The 25997-nt window shown below is 35.4% G+C and overlaps 1 protein-coding gene across 7 annotated transcripts in view; it reads left to right on the top strand.

Annotated features, from left to right (window-relative positions):
* The window catches only part of GTF2IRD1 (GTF2I repeat domain containing 1), a 272274-nt gene that overhangs the window by 143957 nt on the left and 102320 nt on the right, over positions 1–25997 (top strand). For 6 of the 7 annotated variants that reach the window (XM_053707485.1, XM_053707481.1, XM_053707483.1 and 3 more), the window contains 6 exons: positions 5202–5285; positions 12613–12796; positions 12880–12905; positions 19630–19747; positions 23505–23542; positions 25757–25837. In XM_053707485.1, the coding sequence (XP_053563460.1) occupies positions 5202–5285; positions 12613–12796; positions 12880–12905; positions 19630–19747; positions 23505–23542; positions 25757–25837 (531 nt within the window). The remainder of the gene's footprint in view (positions 1–5201; positions 5286–12612; positions 12797–12879; positions 12906–19629; positions 19748–23504; positions 23543–25756; positions 25838–25997) is intronic. The other variant, XM_053707486.1, reaches the window with a different exon arrangement.

Here is a 25997-nt window from a genome sequence, read left to right as displayed (position 1 = left end):
GGACTATAATCTCAACAGATGCAAGTCTTACAGGTTGGGGAGCTGTGTGGGGGTCTCTGACGGCACAAGGGGTTTGGGAATCTCAGGAGGTGAGATTACCGATCAATATTTTGAACTCCGTGCAATTTTCAGAGCTCTTCAGTCTTGGCCTCTTCTGAAGAGAGAGTTGTTCATTTGTTTTCAGATAGACAATGTCACAGCTGTGGCATACATCAATCATCAAGGAGGGACTCACAGTCCTCTGGCTATGAAAGAAGTATCTCGAATTTTGGTTGTGGAATCCAGCTCCTGTCTAATCTCTGCGGTTCATATCCCAGGTATAGACAATTGGGAAGCGGATTATCTCAGTCGCCAAACGTTGCATCCGGGCGAATGGTCTCTTCACCCAGAGGTATTTCTTCAGATTGTTCAAATGTGGGAACTCCCAGAAATAGATCTGATGGCTTCTCATCTAAACAAGAAACTTCCCTGGTATCTGTCCAGATCCCGGGATCCTCGGGCGGAAGCAGTGGATACATTATCACTTCCTTGGAAGTATCGTCCTGCCTATATCTTTCTGCCTCTAGTTCTTCTTCCAAGAGTATTCTCCAAGATTCTAAAGGAATGCTCGTTTGTCCTGCTGGTAGCTCCAGCATGGCCTCACAGGTTTTGGTATGCGGATCTTGTCCGGATGGCCTCTTGCCAGCTGTGGACTCTTCCGTTAAGACCAGACTTTCTGTCGCAAGGTCCTTTTTTCCATCAGGATCTCAAATCCTTAAATTTTAAGGTATGGAGTTTGAACGCTTGATTCTTGGTCAAAGAAGGTTTCTCTGACTCTGTGATTAATACTATGTGACAGGCTCGTAAATCTGTATCTAGAGAGATATATTATAGAGTCTGGAAGACTTATATTTCTTAGTGTCTTTCTCATCATTTTTTCTTGGCATTCTTTTTGAATACCGAGAATTTTTCAGTTTCTTCAGGATGGTTTAGATAAAGGTTTGTCCGCAAGTTCCTTGAAAGGATAAATCTCTGCTCTTTCTGTTCTTTTTTCACAGAAGGATTGCTAATCTTCCTGATATTTCATTGTTTTGTACAAGCTTTGGTTCGTATAAAACCTGTCATTAAGTCAATTTCTCCTCCTTGGAGTTTTGAACCCATGCATTCTTTGATCGTTATATTACTTTCTTGGAAAGTTTTGTTTCTTTTGGCCATCTCTTCTGCCAGAAGAGTCTCTGAATTATCTGCTCTTTCTTGTGAGTCTCCTTTTCTGATTTTTCATCAGGATGAGGCGGTGCTGCGAACTACTTTTGAATTTTTTTACCTAAGGTTGTGAATTCTAACAACCTTAGTGGAGAAATTGTGGTTCCTTCATTATGTCCTAATCCTATGAATTCTAAGGAGAAATCATTGCATTCTTTGGATGCTGTTAGAGCTTTGTATTATTATGTTTAAGCTACTAAGTCTTTCCGAAAGACTTCTAGTCTATTTGTCATCTTTTCCGGTTCTAGAAAAGGCCAGAAAGCTTCTGCCATTTCTTTGGCATCTTGGTTGAAATCTTTTTTTCATCATGCCTATGTCGAGTCGGGTAAAATTCCGCCTCGAAGGATTACAGTTCATTCTACTAGGTAAGTTTCTACTTCCTGGGCGTTTAGGAATGAAGCTTCGATTGATCAGATTTGCAAAGCAGCAACTTGGTCCTCTTTGCATACTTTTTCTAAATTCTACCATTTTGATGTGTTTTCTTCTTCTGAAGCAGTTTTTGGTAGAAAAGTACTTCAGGCAGTGGTTTCAGTTTGAATCTTCTGCTTATGTTTTTCATTAAACTTTATTTGGGTGTGGATTATTTTCAGCAGGAATTGGCTGTCTTTATTTTATCCCTCCCTCTCTAGTGACTCTTGTGTGGAAAGATCCACATCTTGGGTAGTCATTATCCCATACGTCACTAGCTCATGGACTCTTGCTAATTACATGAAAGAAAACATAATTTATGTAAGAACTTACCTGATAAATTCATTTCTTTCATATTAGCAAGAGTCCATGAGGCCCGCCCTTTTTTGTGGTGGTTATGATTTTTTTTGTATAAAGCACAATTATTCCAATTCCTTATTTTATATGCTTTCGCACTTTTTTCTTATCACCCCACTTCTTGGCTATTCGTTAAACTGAATTGTGGGTGTGGTGAGGGGTGTATTTATAGGCATTTTAAGGTTTGGGAAACTTTGCCCCTCCTGGTAGGAATGTATATCCCATACGTCACTAGCTCATGGACTCTTGCTAATATGAAAGAAATGAATTTATCAGGTAAGTTCTTACATAATTTATGTTATTTGCAGTTGTTATCAGTTAATGCCAATTAAGGATAGAGTTCTATCAGAGTTAGCCTTAAAAAGTCAGCAGGGTGCATTTCATGTTCTGAGTATTAGAAATTGCTGAATTTTCAGAGCTAAATTACATGAAATGGGGCAAAATAAATAATGAATGTATATTGTAAAGAGGGTTAATTATACATAGCTAAACACTTTATATAAAAATCTCAAGGTGTTTACTATCCCTTTAAGTAAAATAGATTGTCATTTTCAGCTTAGAGCATTAGAAAAATGAAAACAATTCCATAGTACTCATGTTATAATCTTTAGCATAAATTCTCTATCTCGAAAGATTTCCATTGAGGCATTTTGTCAATATTGCTTACACATAGTTAAAGGGACAGTTTACTCATAAATGTTCTCCCCTTTAATTTGTTCCCAATGATCCACTTTACCTGCTGGAGTGTATTAAATTGTTTACAAGTATTTCCATTACCCTTATATTGACATTTGAATTAGTTTATTTAGCCTGTGGTATCCCTACCTATTCTAAAAGTATTTGGCCTCAAGGCCAAGCTGTGTTAACACAGCCAGTAGAAGAAATTACACTCCCAGTGGGTTATAGAAGAGATAAGGTAATAAAATGTTAATTTTTAATTGTTCTCTCCAGGTATTGGAGATTGGTTTATGGACAGATATAAGATAAAGAAGCAGGTATATGTACACAAGGTGATAAAGTAATGAGATCTGATTATAACTACATTTTATTAGGTTGAGGCTTCAAAACACAAAATCAGCTAATTCATATACACAAATAAGCCTTAAAAAGCAAATCTCATACATTTTATACTATGCAGCTGGTAAAAAAAATAATTGGAAACACATTAAGGGAAAAACTATTTTATAGTATATGGTCCCTTTAAGAGCAGTTTTAGCTACCCCAAAGCAAAAAAGGTTAAAGTGATAGTAAACTTTCCCTTTGAATTAACACATCCAGAATGTTAGCGATATTTTAGATGGAGCTTAATTTATCAGTTGTAATGATGCGCTATAATTTACTTTTTAATGAAGACCTGAAATTCAAATACCCCGCGCTGTGGCTGGCCACTTCAAAAGTATTTATTTTTTGCGAACTAACAGTTTGAACTAAAAAGAAATTGTAGAGCCTGCGCTTTCCAGTTACAATCTATAACATATAACATAACACATAAAACGTATGATATTATAAACTGATAAAAAAGAAAGATGGAAAGTCAATAAAAAATCACCCCAATCTGTGTGTAAAAACCAGATTAGGAACAAAATTTCACACCTGCTGATTTCATAAGAACTTGGTAGAATCCTGGTAAAGTGAAATCTTAGGAAAGTCTTTTCCGATAGGACGGTATTGTACTCAGATCAAGGTTCCAGTAGCTCCAGATTACGACTTCAGGTGATGATACCAAATGGTGCTGCTCTAGTGACAGAGAGGACTGTGATCTGCTTCCCAGAAGGAACTTGCAAAACAAAAAGAGAAGAGTAAAAGCATTTAATACACAAAAAATAGCGCATATAAAAAAACCAAACGTACCAGATAATAAAATAAAATGCGCACAGAATATGAGTCACCAAAGGACATTTGGTGACTCATATTCTGTGCACATTTTATTCTATTATCTGGTACGTTTGTTTGTTTTTATATGCGCAATTTTTCGTGTATTAAAGGGACAGTCAAGTCCAAAAAAAACTTTCATGTTTCAAATAGGGCATGTAATTTTAAACAACTTTCCAATTTACTTTTATCACCAATTTTGCTTTGTTCTCTTGGTATTCTTAGATGAAAGCTAAACCTAGGAAGGCTCATATGATAATTTCTAAGCCCTTGAAGGCCGTCTCTTATCACATGCTTTTTTATTTGCTTTTCATAACAGGGGAGAACTAGTTCATGTGAGCCATATAGATAACATTGTGATCGCGCCTGTAGATTGTGGCAGACACTGCACTAATTGGCTAAAATGAAAGTCAATAGATAATAAATAAAATGTGATGTGATCAGGGGACTGCCAGAAGATGCTTAGATACAAAGTAATCACAGAGGTAAAAAGTATAATAATATAACGGTGTTGGTTATGCAAAACTTAAATTATGCACTCTAGCCATATGGCACTTTTGTTGTAGCTAGAGCATTGATTGGAGAATAGTTCAAACTGTAAGTTCACAAAAAAAAGATTAGTATTAAAGTGGGCGGCCAGAGCGCAGGGTATTTGAATTTATGTATCTAAATTAAAAAGTAATTTATAGAGCATCTTCATTACAGATAATGAATTAAACTCCATCTTAAATATCACTAACATTATGGATCTGTTTATCTAAAAGGGAAAGTTTAGCATCACTTTAAGCATCACTGGTGTAACATAACTTTTCTTGTTTTATGAGGTCTGTTAAAGTAAAATAAAGCAAAATGGCATTCCATGTAAATGAGATTGGTTTTCTGTCATTCAAGCAATTATATATAGAAGTCATGAGTTTGAATTAGTCACTGGCACACAAATAAACACAGACTGGCATGCTTAAATTATGTTTAATTTAAATTCAATATGACACATTTAAATGTTAAATGAGGGATGCTGCTATTTTTGAAAAAAGGTTTATTGGAGGCTATGAAGAATATGGTTAGAATACAGGCTTAGTAAACAGATAAAATAATACAATAGTTTATAATCTATAATCTATGCTAATATATACTGGGTACTGAAGCAGACATGTTATACACATTACTTACTGCTTCTTTACTAAAGCCAAAATATTCAACTAGTAAAAGGTTAGTATCTCAAAAACCAATCAGCCCAGATTTTTGCAGCCATGTTTCAAGGCTTTTGGAATTGTTCCTTTCCTAAGTAAAGAGCTTCTAGTTGCCATCTTTTGTTTTGATAGAGAAATGGGACAGCTTCATTAAAGAGACAGAAGATATTAATACCCTCAGGGAGTGTGTGCAGATTCTGTTTAACAGCAGATATGGTAAGTATGAGTTGCAATCACTGACCGTGCCCTACGTTACATTTTTACTGGTATGTCTACTTGGTGAAATGTTGTCATAACTTGTTTTGTTTGCTGAAGTGTTTTCTTTCAAAATATATTTTTGATACTCCATAGAACTCTCCAAAATATCAGCAAGTCATTGTCATCCCTGTAGGTGCAGTATCTCATAGCATGTAAAAAAAATAAGTATTGGAAATGCTACACCAAATGTGAACTAGGTTATCCTCACTGAGGGCTTGATTACGAGTGGGGCGCTAGCGAAATTGGGTTTTCTCTCGTCTTTTTGCACGCAACAAAATTGAGCGCGTATTACAAATTGAAAGTAAATATGCTGGCTCGGGCACAATCCCAATTTACGTGTGTCAGGTTGGCATGACTTCAGAACTTGCATAAAGGGTAGGGGAAGAAAAATAAGTTGCACTAAACACAACATAAATACATATAAAAGTACAGTTACACTAATATTAACACTATCTGAGAAGAATTAGTTAAAAAAAAACTAATTTAATAAAAACCTTAGTAAGGACTCAAAGATATAGGGTTTAAGGTTTTACAAAAAAGGGATGCAAAGGGCTTTACTATTTTTATATATATATATATATATATATATATATACACATACACACACATACATAGACGATTAAATATGCGTGTGTATGTATATATATATATTTAAGTATTGTGTTTTACTGTATATTTACTGTACATCTGTATATAGTTGGCATTCCAATGTTCTTCACTTACATGATAATGTACTTTTTTTTATTGTAAATACATAGATTTATGTATATCTATATATGCCTATACCTGTATTTCTTTTCCTATATATTGGTATAGATATGTATTTTACATTAACAGTATCAGATATTATATAGAAATAAATACTTACGTTTAAATATTTTTATTCAAGCGTTAAAAATTGTACAAGAAAATAAATATTGGTGTAACATGTGATCTCAGGTATACAAATATATAGTTTCTGCATGTCCGTCCCATATGCGGTTTTATGAAAATAAAGTTTGTTGGACCCTTATAAGAAGACACAATAGAAATCCATCAAATGGGTGGTCCAATAGTCTGAAAGCTTGAGTCTTTTCCTGCACGAATATGGCTGAGAACACAAATAGTATAACAAATGAATAGTCTCAAATTGAACAACAATAATAAAGGTGAAATAAAATTAACATATTTTTATAACTAGAAATATATATTTAATAGTAAAAAGTACATTATTTTCTATGTGAAGAACATAAGAATGTCAAATATTGCGGGGTTCACAATTTAGGACTAACACGGTCGGGTTAGTACACAGGAAGAATTTCTATGTTATTGAAATATTATTAAAAAATATAAATATAATCATTTAAAAATAATTATACATACTGTAAAAAAATATATAAATTATATGGGTTATTTAGAATATTTTACAGTATGTATATTAATTTAAAATAATTTTTATTAATATTTTTTAATAGTTTATAGTTAATATTTCAATAACGCGCAATGAAGATATCAACTCTTCATGTGCGCCTAACCCGACCACGTTAGTCCTAAATTGCTAACCCCAATGCATACGCATATTTTGCATTATGTTGCACTTTGTATTTGCTCTATTGTAAAATAAAACTGTCAGTTTCAGAAAGTGGGGGGGGGGGGGGGCAGGGGCGTTATTAGGCATGAACAGGGAGGCCCCCTGTCTCTAACATTTCTCAAGAAAAGTTGTAAGCATTTACACAAGCTGGTCTCGCTGATTTATCTTAAAGGGACACTAAACCTCAAAAAAATCTTTCATGATTCAGGTAGAGAGTACAGTTTTAAACAACATTCTAATTTACTTCTATTATCTAATTTGCTTCATTTTTTAGATATCCTTTGTTAAAGAAATAGCAATGCACATGGGTGAGCCAATCACACGAGGCATCTATGTTCAGCCACCAATCAGCAGCTACTGAGACTATTTAGACATGTGTTTCAGCAAAGAATATCAACAGAATGAAGCAAAGTAGTTCATACAAGTAAATTAGAAAATAGTTTAAAATTGCAAACTCTTTCTAAATCATGAAAGAAAAAAATTGGGTTTCATGTCCCTTTAAGTGAGCTAACCCGACATGAAAATATGAATATTTCAGATTCCAATGTTTTGCACATAACAGAATATGTTCTATTTATTAATAAATACATATTTCTATATACAGTGGGTATTGAAAAAAATCATCCCCTTGAAAATAATCACATTTTGTTGCTTTGCAGCCTCAAATAAAGACGGACACAGTTTTTGTTTATCCAGTTGTAACTACATGTCAGGCAAAAATAAAGACAATTCAAAAACAGAATCACTGAGTTGAAAAAAGGATCACCCCTGCTAAAATTACTTGTAAACTCAATCAGGTGTAGCTAATCACCTTCTCAACGGCACACACAAAGCAATTTGACTTTTAACTGTGATCAGCTGTGGGTGTGGGCATATTGATTAGCTCAGCAGGAAAATAGCTTTCCTGGAGCATCTCAGTCCCTGGTAGTGCAACAGAAGCAAACAATCAACTATGGGTGGCAAGGCACTGTCAAATGATCTCCGGTATAATGTTGTGGACAGGCACAAGCCAGGATATGGATACAAGGAAATATCAAAGGCTTTATCAATGCCTAGAAGCATAGTGAAGTCTAATATTAAGAAGTGGAAGGTATTTGGTACAACACAGACCCTCTCTGGATCAGGACGTGCTCCGAAATGGATGAAAGAGCCAGGAGAAAACTAGCCAAAGAGGCTACCAAGAGGTCCACAGCAACTCTGAAGCAGTTGCAGGAATTTATGACAAAGAGTGGTCATTATGTGCATGTGACAACAATATCACTAATTCTCTACAAATGTGGCTTGTATGGGAATAAAGCCACTCTTCAAGAAAGGCCACATGCAGTCACGACTGAGCTTTGCCATAATACACCTAGGAGATTCTGAGGCCACATGGAAAAAGGTGTTATGGTCAGATGAGACTTAAATTGAATTATTTGGCCTCAACAACAAACAATATGTATGGAGGAAATCAAATACAGCTCACCATCCAAATAACACCATACCTACAGTAAAGCATGGAGGTGGTAATATCCTGTTATAGGGGTGCTTCTCTGCAGCAGTATTTATATAGCAATAGCAGGTAGCACAATATGGGCATAGGCTCAAAAAATGCACTAAAAATAGTAGATACCGGTATCTGTTTAAAAAGGATCCTTAAAAATGACTGAAAAAAACACATCATACATCATTCACTCTATCTAAATGAATAATAACATAGAGCTCTATATAGACGGATACAGTTGTATTCCACGACAAGGTAACTTGAGTAAATATTTGCAACAATGTCTCTTAAATATTTACTGCGAGATTGACAGCCAGATTTAATGTCTCTTAAACAATGATAACTGGCAAGTGTCCCAGATATATATTTCATGGTTTGTTGTTAACTATCTTTTATAATATTCTGGTTAAAGCTGTAAGGCGTTTCTCGTCTGAGGTTATTATTTGGCAGCACTTGTTCCGTTATTAGTACCAAATGCAGTTTGTAACAATGTCTCTTAAATCGCTATTAGTACTTACAGTCAGGAATACCTTCAATGCGGTTCTGTGTTTGTAGCATCATCCGTTACTCCTTCAGAGAAAACGTCACGTGTCATGTGACCTGTGGTTGACCAATCACAGAGCTATTAGCTCTCCTGTGTGATGAGAGGTGACCAATCCAGGTTCCTTGAGCGCTCAAAGGTTCCACATTCAAAATGCGGCAATATTTCTCCTGTTGGTGATGCGGGCAATGTTTAATATGTATCCCCCTCCCCTTTTTGCAATCCTTATCGGCTGAGTCGGTCACTCTTTAACCATATATGATGGATGGAGCAAGAAAGTTTTCTTCACTGGTCAGATTCAGCAATCTATGCGTTTCGGCTGTGAAGCCTTTATCAAGATGGCTAATCTGATCCATAGAGCTTCCTTTTATACCTGTTCCGGTACTTCCCATTATATATAACCTCTTAGATGCCTTACGTCGTATCAATTCTAAAAATGCTGAAAGTTGTTAAACATATTCACAATATGACCATACAATTCCCTGAATGGATACATTCTTCTCCACACACCAACAAAAAAAAGAGAGCTGTCAATATTTCTTAGAGTGATTGTAAATAAAGAATATTTTTAAAAAGTAGCATTTAAAGTCTATTTTAAAAAAGTAGCATTTAAAGACTATTTTAAAAAAGACCTATATCATTTGTTCAGGACTTATATGTTGTGTTTCCTAGAAAAATGGATAGTGATAAATAAAATCATTATTCTAGTGCCAGTTTGAGATCTCTAGATTATATAAAATATACATAAAACGTGAGAAATGTGAACACAAATTATAACAATACCTTAGGTGTAAAACCCAAAATGGTTAGTTAATTTATATTATAATTAAAAATGTGAGTAATGCTTATAGCATGCTAAAGTGTCTAAACAAAATAATCCTACATAGTTTATAATCTTTAATCTGTGTTAAATTAAAATTGTGTTATAATTTTAAAATTGTGTTGTAATTTTTAAAAAAATGTGTGATAAATGAATGTGACTAAATAAATTCAAACTATAGAATTGAGGTCTAATTCGCTTTTCAATCCCTTTGGGCACAAAGTTCCAAATTTATAGATCAACTCAGCCTCATTACGAAGCAGTTTCTTTTGCATAAATCCCCCTCTACTATCTTTGGATACTTTTTTCATTCCCCAGAAGGACACTTCTTTTGGATTACTATTATGTATGTCTTTAAAATGTTTATATAATCTTGTGTCATCTTTACCCAATTCAATACACCTTATGTGCTCTCGTATACTGTCTTTCAATTTGCGACTAGTTTGTCCTAAATATTGAAAATTGCAAATACATTGTAGTATGTAAATAACATTTTTATCAGTACACCTAATGATTTCTTTAATTTTCAAAAATTATTTTGTTTTCATGGATTTTACCATTTTGATCTTACTGCTATGTTTGCAAGATTTGCACATATGACAGGGGTAGAATCCTGTAAGTTTCTCCCCTCTGAGACTTGTAACAATTTTCTCAGTTTTTTTTTTAAATTTGCTAGGCGATAAGATGTTTTTCAAATTGTTTGCTTTCCTGTATATGAAATTTGGTTTTAAAGGGCCATAATACCCAAATGTTTAAACACTTGAAAGTGATGCAGCATAGCTGTAAAAAGCTGACTAGAAAATATCACCTTAACATCTCTATGTAAAAAAGAAAGATATTTTACCTCAAAAAATCCTCAGTAGCCACCTCCCATTGTAAAGGATTTCTAAGCAGCATATTAGTGTGTCTGTCTCGGGACAACTGAAGGGATGAGCATTGTGAACTCTCATATTATTTCACCAATCAGGTAAAGGAAGCTTACTATGAAATCTCATGAGAGTTAAGTCAAATCTCATGAGATCACAGTAAAAGTTCATGACCTCAGCACTGCTGATGCTGATTGGCTGCTGTTCATTTCTTAATTTTTTTAATTTTTTTACCTGCAGCTGGGAGCAGCTGAGTATAACTTTTTACACAGAACTTACTCTGCTGAGCTGAGGAGATTGTGAGGTAAAATATCTTCCTTTTTTACATAGAGATGCTCAGGTGATATTTTCCTGTCAGCTTTTTACAGTTATACTGCATCAGTTTCAAGTGATTTAGCATATGAGTATTATGTCCCTTTAAGCTAACTTTGTTTCCAATAAGTGGGTCACTCTTAACCAAGTGCCAATGTTTCAAAATTATTTTTTCTATTTGTTTGTGTTGTGATGAATATTTTGTTATGAATGGTACTTTAATATTATCATCCATTTGATTACATTTTTCTTTTTTCTCTTTTTTGAGGATTTTTTCTCTATCAATTTTTCTTACCTTTTCTTTTGTCTTCTCTAGTATCAATATCATAACATTTATTTGAGAATCTTTCTATCAGTAAATTTGACTGGTTGTTATAGTCTTCTAAACTAGAACAATTTCTCCTAATTCGCATTAATTGGCCTTTTGGGATATATTCTGTTTCCATCTTCTATGATGATTGCTTTTGTATTCAATATAATTATTTGCATCCACTTCTTTGAAGTGTGTTTTAGTGGTAATTTCATTATCTAGAATTCTAATCTTTATATCTAGAAAACTAATGGCTGAGCAATTATATTCATGGCTGAATTTCAGTCCCATATCATTTGCATTTAGATCCTCTATAAACATATCCAGGAGTTCTACATCTCCTTTCCATCCAATGAATATGTCATCTATAAAATGCCTATAGAGCACGAGATTCGCTAACCAAGGGGTTTCTGCAGCAGGCACTGGAGCACTTATCAGGATAGAAGGAATAATGGATAGGGCAAAATACCATCAAATTCTTGAGGAAAATCTGATGCCCTCTGCCAGGAAGTTGTCAATGGGAAGAAGGTTTACCTTCCAACATGACAATGACACAAAGCAAAAATAACCACACAGTGGTTGAAGGAGAAAAAAGGGAATGTCCTTGCATGGCTTAGTCAGAGCCCAAACTTAAACCCCATTGAATATCTGTGGCATGACTTGAAGACTGCAGTCCACAAACGGTCACCATCAAATGTAACCGAACAGGAGCAGTTCTGCATAGAAGAGTGGGCAAATATTGCATAATCTAGATGTGCAAAGTTAGTAGAGATATATCCAAAAAGACTAAAGCAAAAGGGGGTTCAACAAAAATACTTACACAAGGGGATAATACTTTTTCCAACTCAGTGATTCTGTTTTTGAATTGTCTTTATTTTTGCCTGACATGTTGGTGTTATATCTTTCACTTGGATGTTATAAGTTGCACTGAATAATTACAACTGGATAAACACAAACTGTGTCTGTCTTTATTTCAGGCTACAAAGCAACAAAATGTGAATATTTTCAAGGGGGGGGGGGTGATTATTTTCAATACCACTGTGTGTGTGTGTGTGTGTGTATGTATGTATGTGTATATATATATATATATATATATATATATATATATATATATATATATATATATATATATATATATAAATAATGTTTTTTTGGTAAACTATATATTTATATCTATATAAAGATATATATATATCAATATCTATTTAGAAATACAAAGAACTTATTTTGGAAAACCCGGCGTGTGTAAGCAGCGTAACTGTTAACACTGCACTCATAATCTGGCCCTAACTTAGGTAAATAAGCAGCACTTTAGAAAGCATCGTCTTTTCTCATCATCCTGTGTTCCATGAGCATTGCTTATGACCACATTTTCTATTCTAGCCGAAGCTTTAGGCCTTGACCACATGGTACCTGTTCCATACCGTAAGATTGCCTGTGACCCAGAGGCAGTGGAGATCATTGGAATACCAGATAAAATTCCATTCAAAAGACCCTGCACATATGGAGTACCCAAACTCAAAAGAATTCTGGAAAAAAGGCACAGTATCTGCTTTGTTATTAAAAGGTACAATGATTTCATACATAATGTTTGCTAAATAGCAGCAACTGTGCATTATAAAACCTATTAAATGTAACCTTCTTTTGCAGGATGTTTGATGAGAGAGTTTTTGCAGGTATGTTTTACCATTTTTTACCTATATTGCGCATTTGTTTATAATTTTATTTTTAAAGATAACATTACATCTAGATAATAATTCACTTGCAAATATTATATTTAATCTATTTGCAAACTGTTTGTTTATAGCATTACTACTGCCTCGCACAGTGCCATTTTGGAATGCCAGGCCTGTTGGTTTGATGTTTATAGAATATTCAGTTTAAACTTGAAAGGTTGTTTGGATGTGTGATGTGTTACTATAGTTAAAGGGATAGTAAACACCAAAAGTTTTATTGTTTAAAAAGATAGATAATCCCATCCCTATTTACCATTCCCAGTTTTGCATAACCAACACTGTTATAGAAATATACTTTTTACCTCTGTAATTACCTTGTATCTAAGCTTCTGCAGACTGCCTCCTTAGCTCAGATCTTTTGACAGACTTGTATTTCATGCAGTTTAGTACTGACTCTTTAATAACTCCACGTGCGTGAGCACAATTTTATTTATATGAAACACATGAACTAACGCCCTCTAGCTGTGAAAACTGTCAAATGCATTCAGATTAGAGGCGGCCTTCAAGGGTTTAGAAGTTAGCATGTGAGCCTCCCTAGGTTTAGCTTTCAACTAAGAATACCAAGATGATTAAAGTAAATTAGAATGAACATTTCATTTGGACTTTACTATCCCTTTAAATGAAGATTGTTCTTATTTTGAAGGTCTGTTATTATTAAAATGATAATTTATTTGTAAAGTGACGCTATTCCCGTAGCATTGGGTACATGAGTAAAGGTAAATAATGATACTGATTCATGGTAAAAAATATAAGACAGACTAAACAAAATAGAAGAAGAGGAAAATTTTGCTCTGAAGAGTTTACATGCTCGGCTTTGAAGGGCCCATAGGCAGCAACTGTTATCACATGAAACCTCTACACTTTTACTACAGGTACATAATCCCAAATCCGGAAATCTAAAATCCAGAATTATTCTGAAATAATAAAATAAAATGATTAAAAATTACCTTTTTTCCCTCCTGAAAGTCAAAAACCAAACCAAAGACAGCGGTAGAGAAGATTGTGTGTGCTACAATTCAAATGATAGTCTAATAATACCTATCTGATTACAGCCTTGTACTTTCTTTCTGAGGGTACTATGTATACAGAAGTATTAACAATGATATACAACTCCTTTAAGGTTACATGCACTAGCTGTATTATGTAAACATTCCCTAAATAACATAAGATATTGTTGTTTACACTTAGTCCCATTTTACAAATGAAAATATAATATTCCAAAATCCAAACTATTGTGAAATCCAAACCTTTTCCTTTAATCCCAACTAGTATTAAGATGTTGTGTGCTACCCATTAAACACATTTTCATTCACCAAATGCAGCTCAATAAACCTGATAGGTGGTCATGTTTACATACATTCATTTTCTCACTGGTGGATAAAAATACTCTTGTGCTTTGTTTCCAGTTTGGAGACGTTTCTCTCTGTGTTGATAGTAACTGTACTACCCCAGTGCTGCCTTTACGTATTAGTATAGCAATGCATCTGTAAAAGTCAGTGAAATAGATTACATGTGTACAGGGTCAATGCAGCGTGTGGTGGATTGGAGCCCAAGACAAATTTCTTGAAAGGGCCTTGGAACCCAACATTATTCAGGTAGAGAATACAATTTGTTTCCAGTTTAGTTCTGTTGTCAAGTTTGCTTCATTCTCATGGTATTCTTTGTTGATGAGATACCTAGATAGGTAGTGTGCACATGTCTGGAGCACCACATGGCAAATAAAAGTGCTGATATCTAATGTAATAATATTGATGCAAAACTGCTGCCATATGGTGCTGCAGAAACCTGCACGCTCCTGAACTTACCTTCCTGCTTTTCATCAAAAAATACCAAGAGAATGAAGAAAATGTGATCATAGTAGTAAATTGGAAAGCTGTTTATTATTTTTCGCCCCCGTACTCCATCCCTGTCTTATCATGTTTTATCCCACCTTTCCCATTCATAGATTCACACTTGTGTACTGAGGCCTTGACAATATCATAATCCTGTAGGGGTACATTTTCAATAATTAGAATCATACATTTATGTGTCCCCATATACTAATACACATACCCATGCACTAACACACATACCCATACACTAATACACATACCCATGCACTAACACACATACCCATACACTAATACACATACCCATGCACTAACACACATACCCATACACTAATACACATACCCATGCACTAACACACATACCCATGCACTAATACACATACCCATGCACTAATACACATACCCATGCACTAACACACATACCCATACACTAATACACATACCCATGCACTAACACACATACCCATACACTAATACACATACCCATGCACTAACACACATACCCATACACTAATACACATACCCATGCACTAACACACATACCCATGCACTAATACATATACCCATGCACTAATACACATACCCATGCACTAATACACATACCCATGCACTAATACACATACCCATACACTAATACACATACCCATGCACTAACACACATACCCATACACTAATACACATATCCATGCACTAATACACATATCCATGCACTAATACACATATCCATGCACTAATACACATACCCATGCACTAACACACATACCCATATACTAATACACATATCCATGCACTAATACACATACCCATGCACTAACACACATACCCATATACTAATACACATATCCATGCACTAATACACATATCCATGCACTAATACACATACCCATGCACTAATACACATACCCATACACTAACATACATACCCATGCACTAATACACATACCATGCACTAACACACATACCCATGCACTAACACCCATACCCATGCACTAATACCCATACCCATGCACCAATAACCATACCCATGCACTAATACACATACCCATGCACTAACACACATACCCATGCACTAATACACATACCCATACACTAATACATATACCCATGCACTAATACCCATACCCATGCACTAATACCCATACACTAATACACATACCCATGCACTAATACACATACCCATACACTAATACACATACCCATACACTAATACACATACCCATACACTAATACATATACCCATACACTAATACACATACCCATGCACTAATACACATACCCATACACTAATACACATACCCATGCACGAATACACATACCCATACACTAATACCCATACCCATGCACTAACACACATACCCATACACTAATACACATACCCATGCACTAACACACATACCCATGCACTAATACACATACCCATGCACTAATACACATACCCATGCACTAACACACATACCCATACACTAATACACATACCCATGCACTAACACACATACCCATACACTAATACACATACCCATGCACTAACACACATACCCATGCACTAATACATATACCCATGCACTAATACACATACCCATGCACTAATACACATACCCATGCACTAATACACATACCCATACACTAATACACATACCCATGCACTAACACACATACCCATACACTAATACACATATCCATGCACTAATACACATATCCATGCACTAATACACATATCCATGCACTAATACACATACCCATGCACTAACACACATACCCATATACTAATACACATATCCATGCACTAATACACATACCCATGCACTAACACACATACCCATATACTAATACACATATCCATGCACTAATACACATATCCATGCACTAATACACATACCCATGCACTAATACACATACCCATACACTAACATACATACCCATGCACTAATACACATACCATGCACTAACACACATACCCATGCACTAACACCCATACCCATGCACTAATACCCATACCCATGCACTAATACACATACCCATGCACTAACACACATACCCATGCACTAATACACATACCCATACACTAATACATATACCCATGCACTAATACCCATACCCATGCACTAATACCCATACACTAATACACATACCCATGCACTAATACACATACCCATACACTAATACACATACCCATACACTAATACACATACCCATACACTAATACATATACCCATACACTAATACACATACCCATGCACTAATACACATACCCATACACTAATACACATACCCATGCACGAATACACATACCCATACACTAATACCCATACCCATGCACTAATACACATACCCATGCACTAACACACATACCCATGCACTAACACACATACCCATGCACTAACACACATACCCATGCACTAACACACATACCCATGCACTAACACACATACCCATACACTAACACACATACCCATGCACTAATACACATACCCATGCACTAATACCCATACTCATGCACTAATACCCATACTCATGCACTAATACACATACCCATGCACTAACACACATACATATACCCATGCACTAATACCCATACCCATGCACTAATACCCATACCCATGCACTAATACCCATACCCATGTACTAATACACATACCCATACACTAATACACATACCCATACACTAATACACATACCCATACACTAATACATATACCCATGCACTAATACACATACCCATGCACTAATACACATACCCATACACTAATACACATACCCATGCACGAATACACATACCCATACACTAATACCCATACCCATGCACTAATACCCATACCCATGCACTAATACACATGCCCATGCACTAATACCCATACACTAATACACACACCCATGCACTAATACACATACCCATGCACTAATACACATATCCATGGACTAATACACATACCCATGGACTAATACACATACCCATGCACTAATACACATACCCATACACTAATACACATACCCATGCACTAATACCCATACCCATGCACTAATACACATTCCCATGCATTAACCATACCCATGCACTAACCATACCCATGCACTAATAACTATACCCATGCACTAATACCCATGCTCTAATACACATACCCATACCCATGCACTAATAACCATACCCATGCACTAATAACCATACTCATGCACTAATACCCCTACCCATGCATTAATACCCCTACCCATGCACTAATACCCCTACCCGTGCACTAATAATCATACCCATGCACTAATACCCATATCCATGCACTAATACCTATACCCATGCACTAATACCCATACTCATGGATTAATACCCATCCTTTACCATTCGTACACACTCACAGAGGTACACTCAGACATATATGTTTAAATCACCCTAGCCAAGGTAAGCCAGTAGTATCCTTGTCTACCAGTGCCTCCCGATGTGTGCACTTAAAGGGATATTCAACACCAAAATTGTTATTGTTTAAAAAGATACCCATACACTAATACACATACCCATGCACTAATAACCATAACCATGCACTAATACACATACCCATGCACTAATACCCATACACTAATACACACACCCATGCACTAATACACATACCCATGCACTAATACACATACCCATGCACTAATACACATACCCATGCTCTAATACACATACCCATACACTAATACACATACCCATGCACTAATACACATACCTATACACTAATACCCATACCCATGCACTAATACCCATACCCATGCACTAATACACATACCCATGCACTAACCATACCCATGCACTAACCATACCCATGCACTAATAACCATACCCATGCACTAATACCCATACCCATGCACTAATACCCATACCCATGCACTAATACCCATACCCATGCACTAATACACATACCCATGCACTAATACACATACCCATACCCATGCACTAATAACGATACCCATGCACTAATAACGATACTCATGCTCTAATACCCCTACCCATGCTCTAATACCCCTACCCATGCACTAATACCCCTACCCATGCACTAATAATCATACCCATGCACTAATACCCATATCCATGCACTAATACCCATACCCATGCACTAATACCCATACTCATGGATTAATACCCATCCTTTACCATTCGTACACACTCACAGCGGTACACTCAGACATATATGTTAAAATCACACTAGCCAGGGTAAGCCAGTAGTATCCTTGTCTACCAGTTCTTCCCGATGTGTGCACTTAAAGGGATATTCAACACCAAAATTGTTATTGTTTAAAAAGATAGATAACGCCTTTACTACCCATTCCTCAGCTTTGTATAACCAACATTGTTATATTAATATACTATAACATTTAAACCTTACATTTCTGCCTGTTTCTAAGCCACTACAGACAGCCTGTTATCACATGATTTTTTTAAATTAGATTTTCACAACAAGAGACTGCTAATCCATGTGGGCCATAAAGATAACATTGTGCTTTCTCCCGTGGAGTTGTGCAGGATACTGCAATAAGTGGCTAAAATGCAAGTCAATAGATAATAAATAGCCATGTGATCAGGGGGCTGTTATAAGAGGCTTAGATACAAGGTAATCACAGAGGTAAAAGTATTTTTAATATAACCATGTTGGCCGTGCAAAACTGGGGAATGGGTAATAAAGGGATTATCTATCTTTTTAAACAATAACATTTTTGAAGTTGACTCTGCCTTTAATGTTGCACATAAACAGTTTATATAGCTTTTATATTTAGGATGACAACCAAACACAAAGGTAACTTTTTCCTGAATGCTTGAGATATTACTGTGTTGAGCTTAATTACAAAACCTGCTGCATAACCATAACTAGGTACTAAATTTACCAAAGAAACTTCAAAGTCGGACTCTTCCAGTCTTGGGGAGGAGAACAGCAGTGAATCCCAGAAGACATTTGTCATTGATGCAGATGGATTATCCCAGGAAAACAGGTGGGTACTTACAGTTTATTACAATGCTAAGTAGCCAAAAAGAGGGTTGATCACAAACCTTTAGAAAAGTGTAACAATTAATTTAGCTACATAAATCCCCAAACACTTTAATGGTGAATTGTGTAGAGAAATCATTAGATAAACTTTTCTACAGTATTGTAATTGACACTATGTTTTACTCACCTATAAAAGAGTGATGGAACACTTTTTAAATTAACACTTTTTAATTTTACCACCTTCGCTACTGGGAATTTCACAGAAAAACTTGCCCAATGTACGGGAGAATTTTTAGCATTTTTGCTTAAACAGAAATAGAGCCACTGTTTTTTTTATTTATCTGTGAAAACTATAAGAAGACAACCCGAGGTATTGATCTAAGCCCATTATGGTATATTTGATGCCACTATTTGGCTGCCAAATACGATCATATAAAAAAAAATTTAACCTTTTTTTGCAAACAGGTTTCTCACTGAAGTTATTTAAACACAACTACTGCAGTCATAAGACAAATGGTTGTAAAGGCTTCTCTGGGATCCCCTTTGATCGGAAATAGCATATGTGCATGGCTTTGCCATTGGGTTTTGGCAATTAGAAGGCTGCTAATTTGCAGCTGTGCACCACACTTCTGAAATTCCCAGCAGTGAAGGAGTTAATCAGTTAGCCTGTAAGGTTAATATTTGCTCAAGTGTAGGGATTACCCTCCCACCTTACACCCCCAACCCCCTGATTTATACCTGATCTCTCCCAGACAGCTCTCATCCCTCCTCCCTTCCCCACTGGTCACCACCATCTTAGGTAATGGCAGGCAGTCTGCCAGTATGCGGTTTATGGCTTATTAAAAAATATATATTTATGTTTTAATTTCTGTAGTGTAGGGATCCCTCCTCACCCTCTCACCTCCATGATCTGCACCCAAACTGCTCTCTAACTCTCCCCACCCCCTGTACCCCTCCATGTTTGTAATTGGCAGCCAGTCTGTCAGTAACAAATGATTACTTTATTTTTATTATTATTATTTATGAAATACATATTTGTTTGTTAAGTGTGGGGTTCCCCCTCATCCCCCCCCCCACTCTAAGCGATCAATAGTTTTCTGTAGTGTACAGACCCACTTCTCCCTCCAAATCATATTTTTCTGTTCTGTATAGGATCGATACCTCCCTCTTACTTACAAACATTTTTTTATTGTAGTGTAGGGAACCCTGCCCCTCCCCCTTTTTCGCTGGGATGCACAACCACCTCCCTCCTTCCCTCCCACCTGCACCAAAGGAAGATAGTGTCACTCTCTGTAACGATCGGTGATCTGGCTTCATATAGTAAGGGAGCACTATCAATGCTCTCTTACTTATAATCCCTGAGCAAAAAAAATCTAAGGGCTGCCTTCTTACAATTTCAGAAAATGTTTCCTGGCTTTGATGCAAAATGAAATTAGTCCTCCTTACTCTTTATAGAAAGTAAATGATATCTGCAAAGGATTATTTATTGATTGCCATCAGAGATTTTAAAGCTAAAACAATGAGATAATTCACACATTGCTGGTATTGATTTGATATAATACTGTTCATAGTGTAAAATAAAACAAACAATATTTCTAAATCTTTTTGCCAGTGTTTTTTCAGCCCCTGATTCTATGTTTTTCAAGTTCTGAGTGACCACATTCCACGCAATAACACTATTTCCATATTGGGAAAATTTCATATTAGATCCAACCAAAATCGCCCATAAGATGAGTGAATAACAGCAGTGGCTTTGGCAATCATAATTTTCCTGACCACGGGTTTTGCACTTTATTTTGGTAACAACATGTACACATGCAATTCAGCACACAAAGGGTGTTGATAAAGTAAAAAACAGTTTCTATCTTACATTTCTAACAGTATTCTAAGAGGATTTGGAATAATTTTATTAGGTTGTGCATGTGCAATACACTACATTTTAGATGTATATATCAATATATAGGGGCCTATTTATCAAAGGTCTTGCGGACCTGATCCGACAGTGCGGATCAGGTCCGCAAGACCTCGCTGAATGCGGAGAGCAATACAGCATCTTTAGACCGCTGCTTCATAACTGCTTTTTCTGGCGAGTCTGAAGACTCACCAGAAACACGGGCCCACAAGCTCCGTTCGAAGCTTGATAAATGGGCCCCTAAGTCTAGATTAATTAAACCTTTAATGTATAGTCCACCAGTAGTGGGCAGTACATACCTTGACATATGTATTTAATAGAAAAGATCTGAAGAAAATGCTAGAAAATGGAAATCACGACCGTAACATCTAGATATGGTGTTTAGTAAACACACTCTTGAAATTTTGGGTGGGGGGGGGGTTCATACTCACATTTTTGGTATTCCAAGATTTCATCTTCTTAATTGGGATTTGTGTCTGCTAATGCGTATTTGTGATCCTGATTTAACAGTTTGTCATTCTGTGCTATTTATTGGGAACCTAGATCAGTTGCACAGGTTTTTACATAAAAAACAAAAATTGTGTTTTGAAAAACAGTGATTTACAGTCTTCAACCTCACCTCTCCATCTTCTTTCAGTAATAGATATTCTGCAAAGGCAAAACCTTGTTCTGTACAGTGAGGTTTGGAACTTTTGATGACATGTTAAACCTCGTCACTCAGTGGTTTCATGATTTACAGTGTGAGAATCTAGTTATAGAATATTAGATAAGCTGTGTCCATTAATATTCCCGCACTGTTCTAGATTTTATATCAGAATCTCAGCAAAACAGAAAACATTGAATGGACAGTGTATTAAAAAAAAAAAAAACACCTTATAACATTGAGCAAACATACCCAGTATACCCATCATGCTCTGTTGTTTAACACTTTCATAAATACCACTCCATCAAATTTCAAAAGACATCATTAACCCATTTGGAATTTCAGTGATTAGCATTATCGGTAGTTCAGAGTGCTGTTGTTGGAAATTGAGATTGAATCAATTGATTCAACAATGTGGCTTTGTTTGACTCGTAAAGATTGTGGTCACTTTGTTAACTGAAACAAATTGCCTTTCACATTTTTACTTTGGAAACCCCCCCAGAAAGATAGGAATAGACCCTAAAGTGGGAAAAAGACATAGGTGGTGATTATGTTGTTAGAGTTTTTTTTTCATTGTGTCTCTGTTTTGTTTATCATACAATGTGAGATTTCATGTGAAGTGCTATATATTATATTTTATAACCAATCAAATTATTTAAAGGGGCAGTAAATACCTTGCAATTACAACATTTTCTGCAGTCTTCCAATAGCCTAACATATCAGCATAGTCTGACTTATATTGGAACAGATTAACACCTTGTTTTTTCAAAGGTCAAATTCCACCCACCAGTATTTGGAGGGGAAGTATGGAGATGACAAGGCTTTCCACTGTCATTGTGTCATAGTAAGGCTTCAGTAAGAAAGATACAATAAGAAACTGCAATTTAAGGAGAAGTATGTGGCAGGGTTAGCTTTATGAAGCTTGTCATGAGCTCTTAGTTTTCAGGACTGGAAAATGCACAATTTTCACAGTTAACTTCAGAAAAGGGAGGCAACGTAAATGATGAAAGTATATTGCAAAGTTGTTTTACTATGCATAATTAAGCATTTTATATTACAATATGAAAGTGTTTACTGACCCTTTAAACAGATATTTGTGTGTGTGTACTATAGTGTGTGTAATATAGTCTATAATATTGCATTAATATGTTTTGTTAGATATTGTTACATTTGCCGTAGTTCTTATACGGTTTTATTTTTGTTTAGATCTGAAAAGAGCAGCTCATCAGATGAATGTGAGCCAGGTAATGATCAACATTTGTAGATTAAAACCTCAAAGGGTCAATCTACTTGAAAACTGTTATTGTTTAAAAAAAAATAGATAATTCCTTTATTACCCATTCCCCAGCTTTGCATAACCTACACTGTTATAATAATATATCTTTACCTCTGTTATTACTTTGTATCTAAGCCCCTACATACTGCCCTTTATCTTTGTGCTTTTTTTGTAGCTTTGTACAATCTTGCATTTTAGCCAATTAGTGCTGGTTCTTGTGAAACCAATGTCATTCTCCATGGGAGTGAGCACAATGTTATGTATATGGAACACATAAGCTAGTACTGTCTGTCTGTTGTGCAATATTGTAAAAAGCTAATGAAAAGACTGAGAAAAGGGGCGGCCTGCAGGGGCTTAGAAACAGGCAATCTTAGAGGTTATAATGTATATTAATATAACAATGTTAATTATTCAAAGCTGGGGAATGGATAATAAAGGTGTTATCTATATTTTTAAGCAAAATAAGGTAAAACATTTTTTTAAAACTTTCATGATTTAGATAAAGGATACCATTTTAAACTTAAAATTTACTTCTGCTATCTAATTTCCTTTGTACTTTTTGTATTCTTTATTGAAAGCATACCTAGCTAGACTGAGGAGCTACCTGCTGATTGGTGGCTGCACAAATATGCCTCTTGTCATTGGCTAAATTATGTATACAGCCAGTTCCCTGTAGTGCATTGCTGCTCCTTCTACAAAGGATGCCAAGAGAATTTAGCAAATTTGATCATAGAAGTAAATTGGCGTTGTTTAAAATTGTGTGGCCTATCTGAATCGTGAAGGGAAAAAAATGTATTTCATGTTCTTTTAAAAGCCAAAATAGACACAGAAGTCCAACATTTACCACCATTAGTAGAAGAGCATGTTCTAAACATTATAAATATTTTCTGCATGATAAACTAACTGTATGAAAGGTACAATAATACAAGTACAACAAAACAGAGAAATAGCTCCACCCTGCTATATATTGTAGAGAGAGAGTGCACAAAGCTTTTAGATCTACTACTCTGTGCACCCAAAGAATAATAAGCTGAATTGAACATGTCATGTCAGATCTCACATCATTTGTGTTCTTTGTTGAAGGATAAAGTAATATGCTCCACCAGCATTTAATGGTTTCATGTGATTACATTTGCTAGAAAAATAAGATATCATATTTCTTATATTATCTTAGGGAAAATATTCACTAATGTATAAAAAGATCTCTCATATTTCAATGCAGTAGTTACCTTACCTGCTCTCAGGAAGGCTGACAATCCAGAATTTGAGAATAATCAATCAGAGCACAGTTGTTCTATCCATGGTAACAACATTCTGATAGATAACAGTTTTTTTTCCTGTCATGTAGTGCGCCAGGCATGTGCACGTCATCTACCTAGATATCTCTTCGTAAAAAAAAAATACCAACAGAACGAAGCAATTTTTTTTTTAAATTGTATTTACTGTCGGAATCATGAAAGAAAAATGTTGGGCTTATTGTCTCTTTAATTTTAGGGAGTCATTTGCTTCTTGGAATATGAATCTGACTGTCAAGGTGAAACTTTCTGGGTCATCATAAACAGATTTGCCATTGAGTAAATCTAGACAGTGTTTATAGCGATAAACGCTACATTTTAAAAAGTAAAATTGCTTAAAGGGACATTATACACTCATTTGTTCTTTGCATAAATGTTTTGTAGATGATCTATTTATAAAGCACATAAAGTTTTTTTTAAAAATAAATGTATAGTTTTGCTTATTTTTAAGTAACATTGCTCTGATTTTCAGACCCCTAACCAAGCCCCAAAGTTTTATGTGAATACTGTCAGCTACCTTCTCCAGCTTGCTCCAGTTTGTGTAAAGGGTCTTTTCATATGCAAAAGAAGGGGGGAGTGTCTTATTTTCTTTTCTTTTTTTTTACTTTCAACAGAGCTAAACTTAGAACTTCTAAGTAAGTTTTTAAACAGTTTTATACTGGATTTTTATATCAGTGTCTTTGCATCTTATTTTTTTATAGTAGTGTCTATTACATGCAGTTATATGAAAATGAGTGTATACTGTCCCTTTAAATATGGTACAAATCTCCTGCATATTTGGTTGTTTTTCATGGAAATCTTTAAAAAAACAAAGTTATCAGAGTAGCTTAAGGTGTGTGGATTTGGTTTCTTTGTCATATTCATTATTTTTTTTCTGTCACTAAAAGGAATATCAGGCGAGCAAAGTGGAATAAAACATATAAAAGTAGAACCTGAAGATGCAGACTACATACAAGTCACTGTTGCAGGTGAGGTGAACAGATTTGCAAAGTTTACAATATTGTTTTTACAGAATATTTAAACCCTAGGAATTTTTGGTGTATGTATGTCTCACTGAAAGCTTAAACTCTGACATTAAAGGGACATTAAACATTTTGAGGTGGTAATATAATATATATATATATATAT

This window comes from Bombina bombina, chromosome 3 (genome assembly GCF_027579735.1).
Source record: "Bombina bombina isolate aBomBom1 chromosome 3, aBomBom1.pri, whole genome shotgun sequence".
In the NCBI taxonomy this organism is placed as follows: domain Eukaryota; kingdom Metazoa; phylum Chordata; class Amphibia; order Anura; family Bombinatoridae; genus Bombina; species Bombina bombina.
Note: the sequence above shows the minus strand (reverse complement) of the source record. Positions and strands in the feature narration are given on the sequence as shown.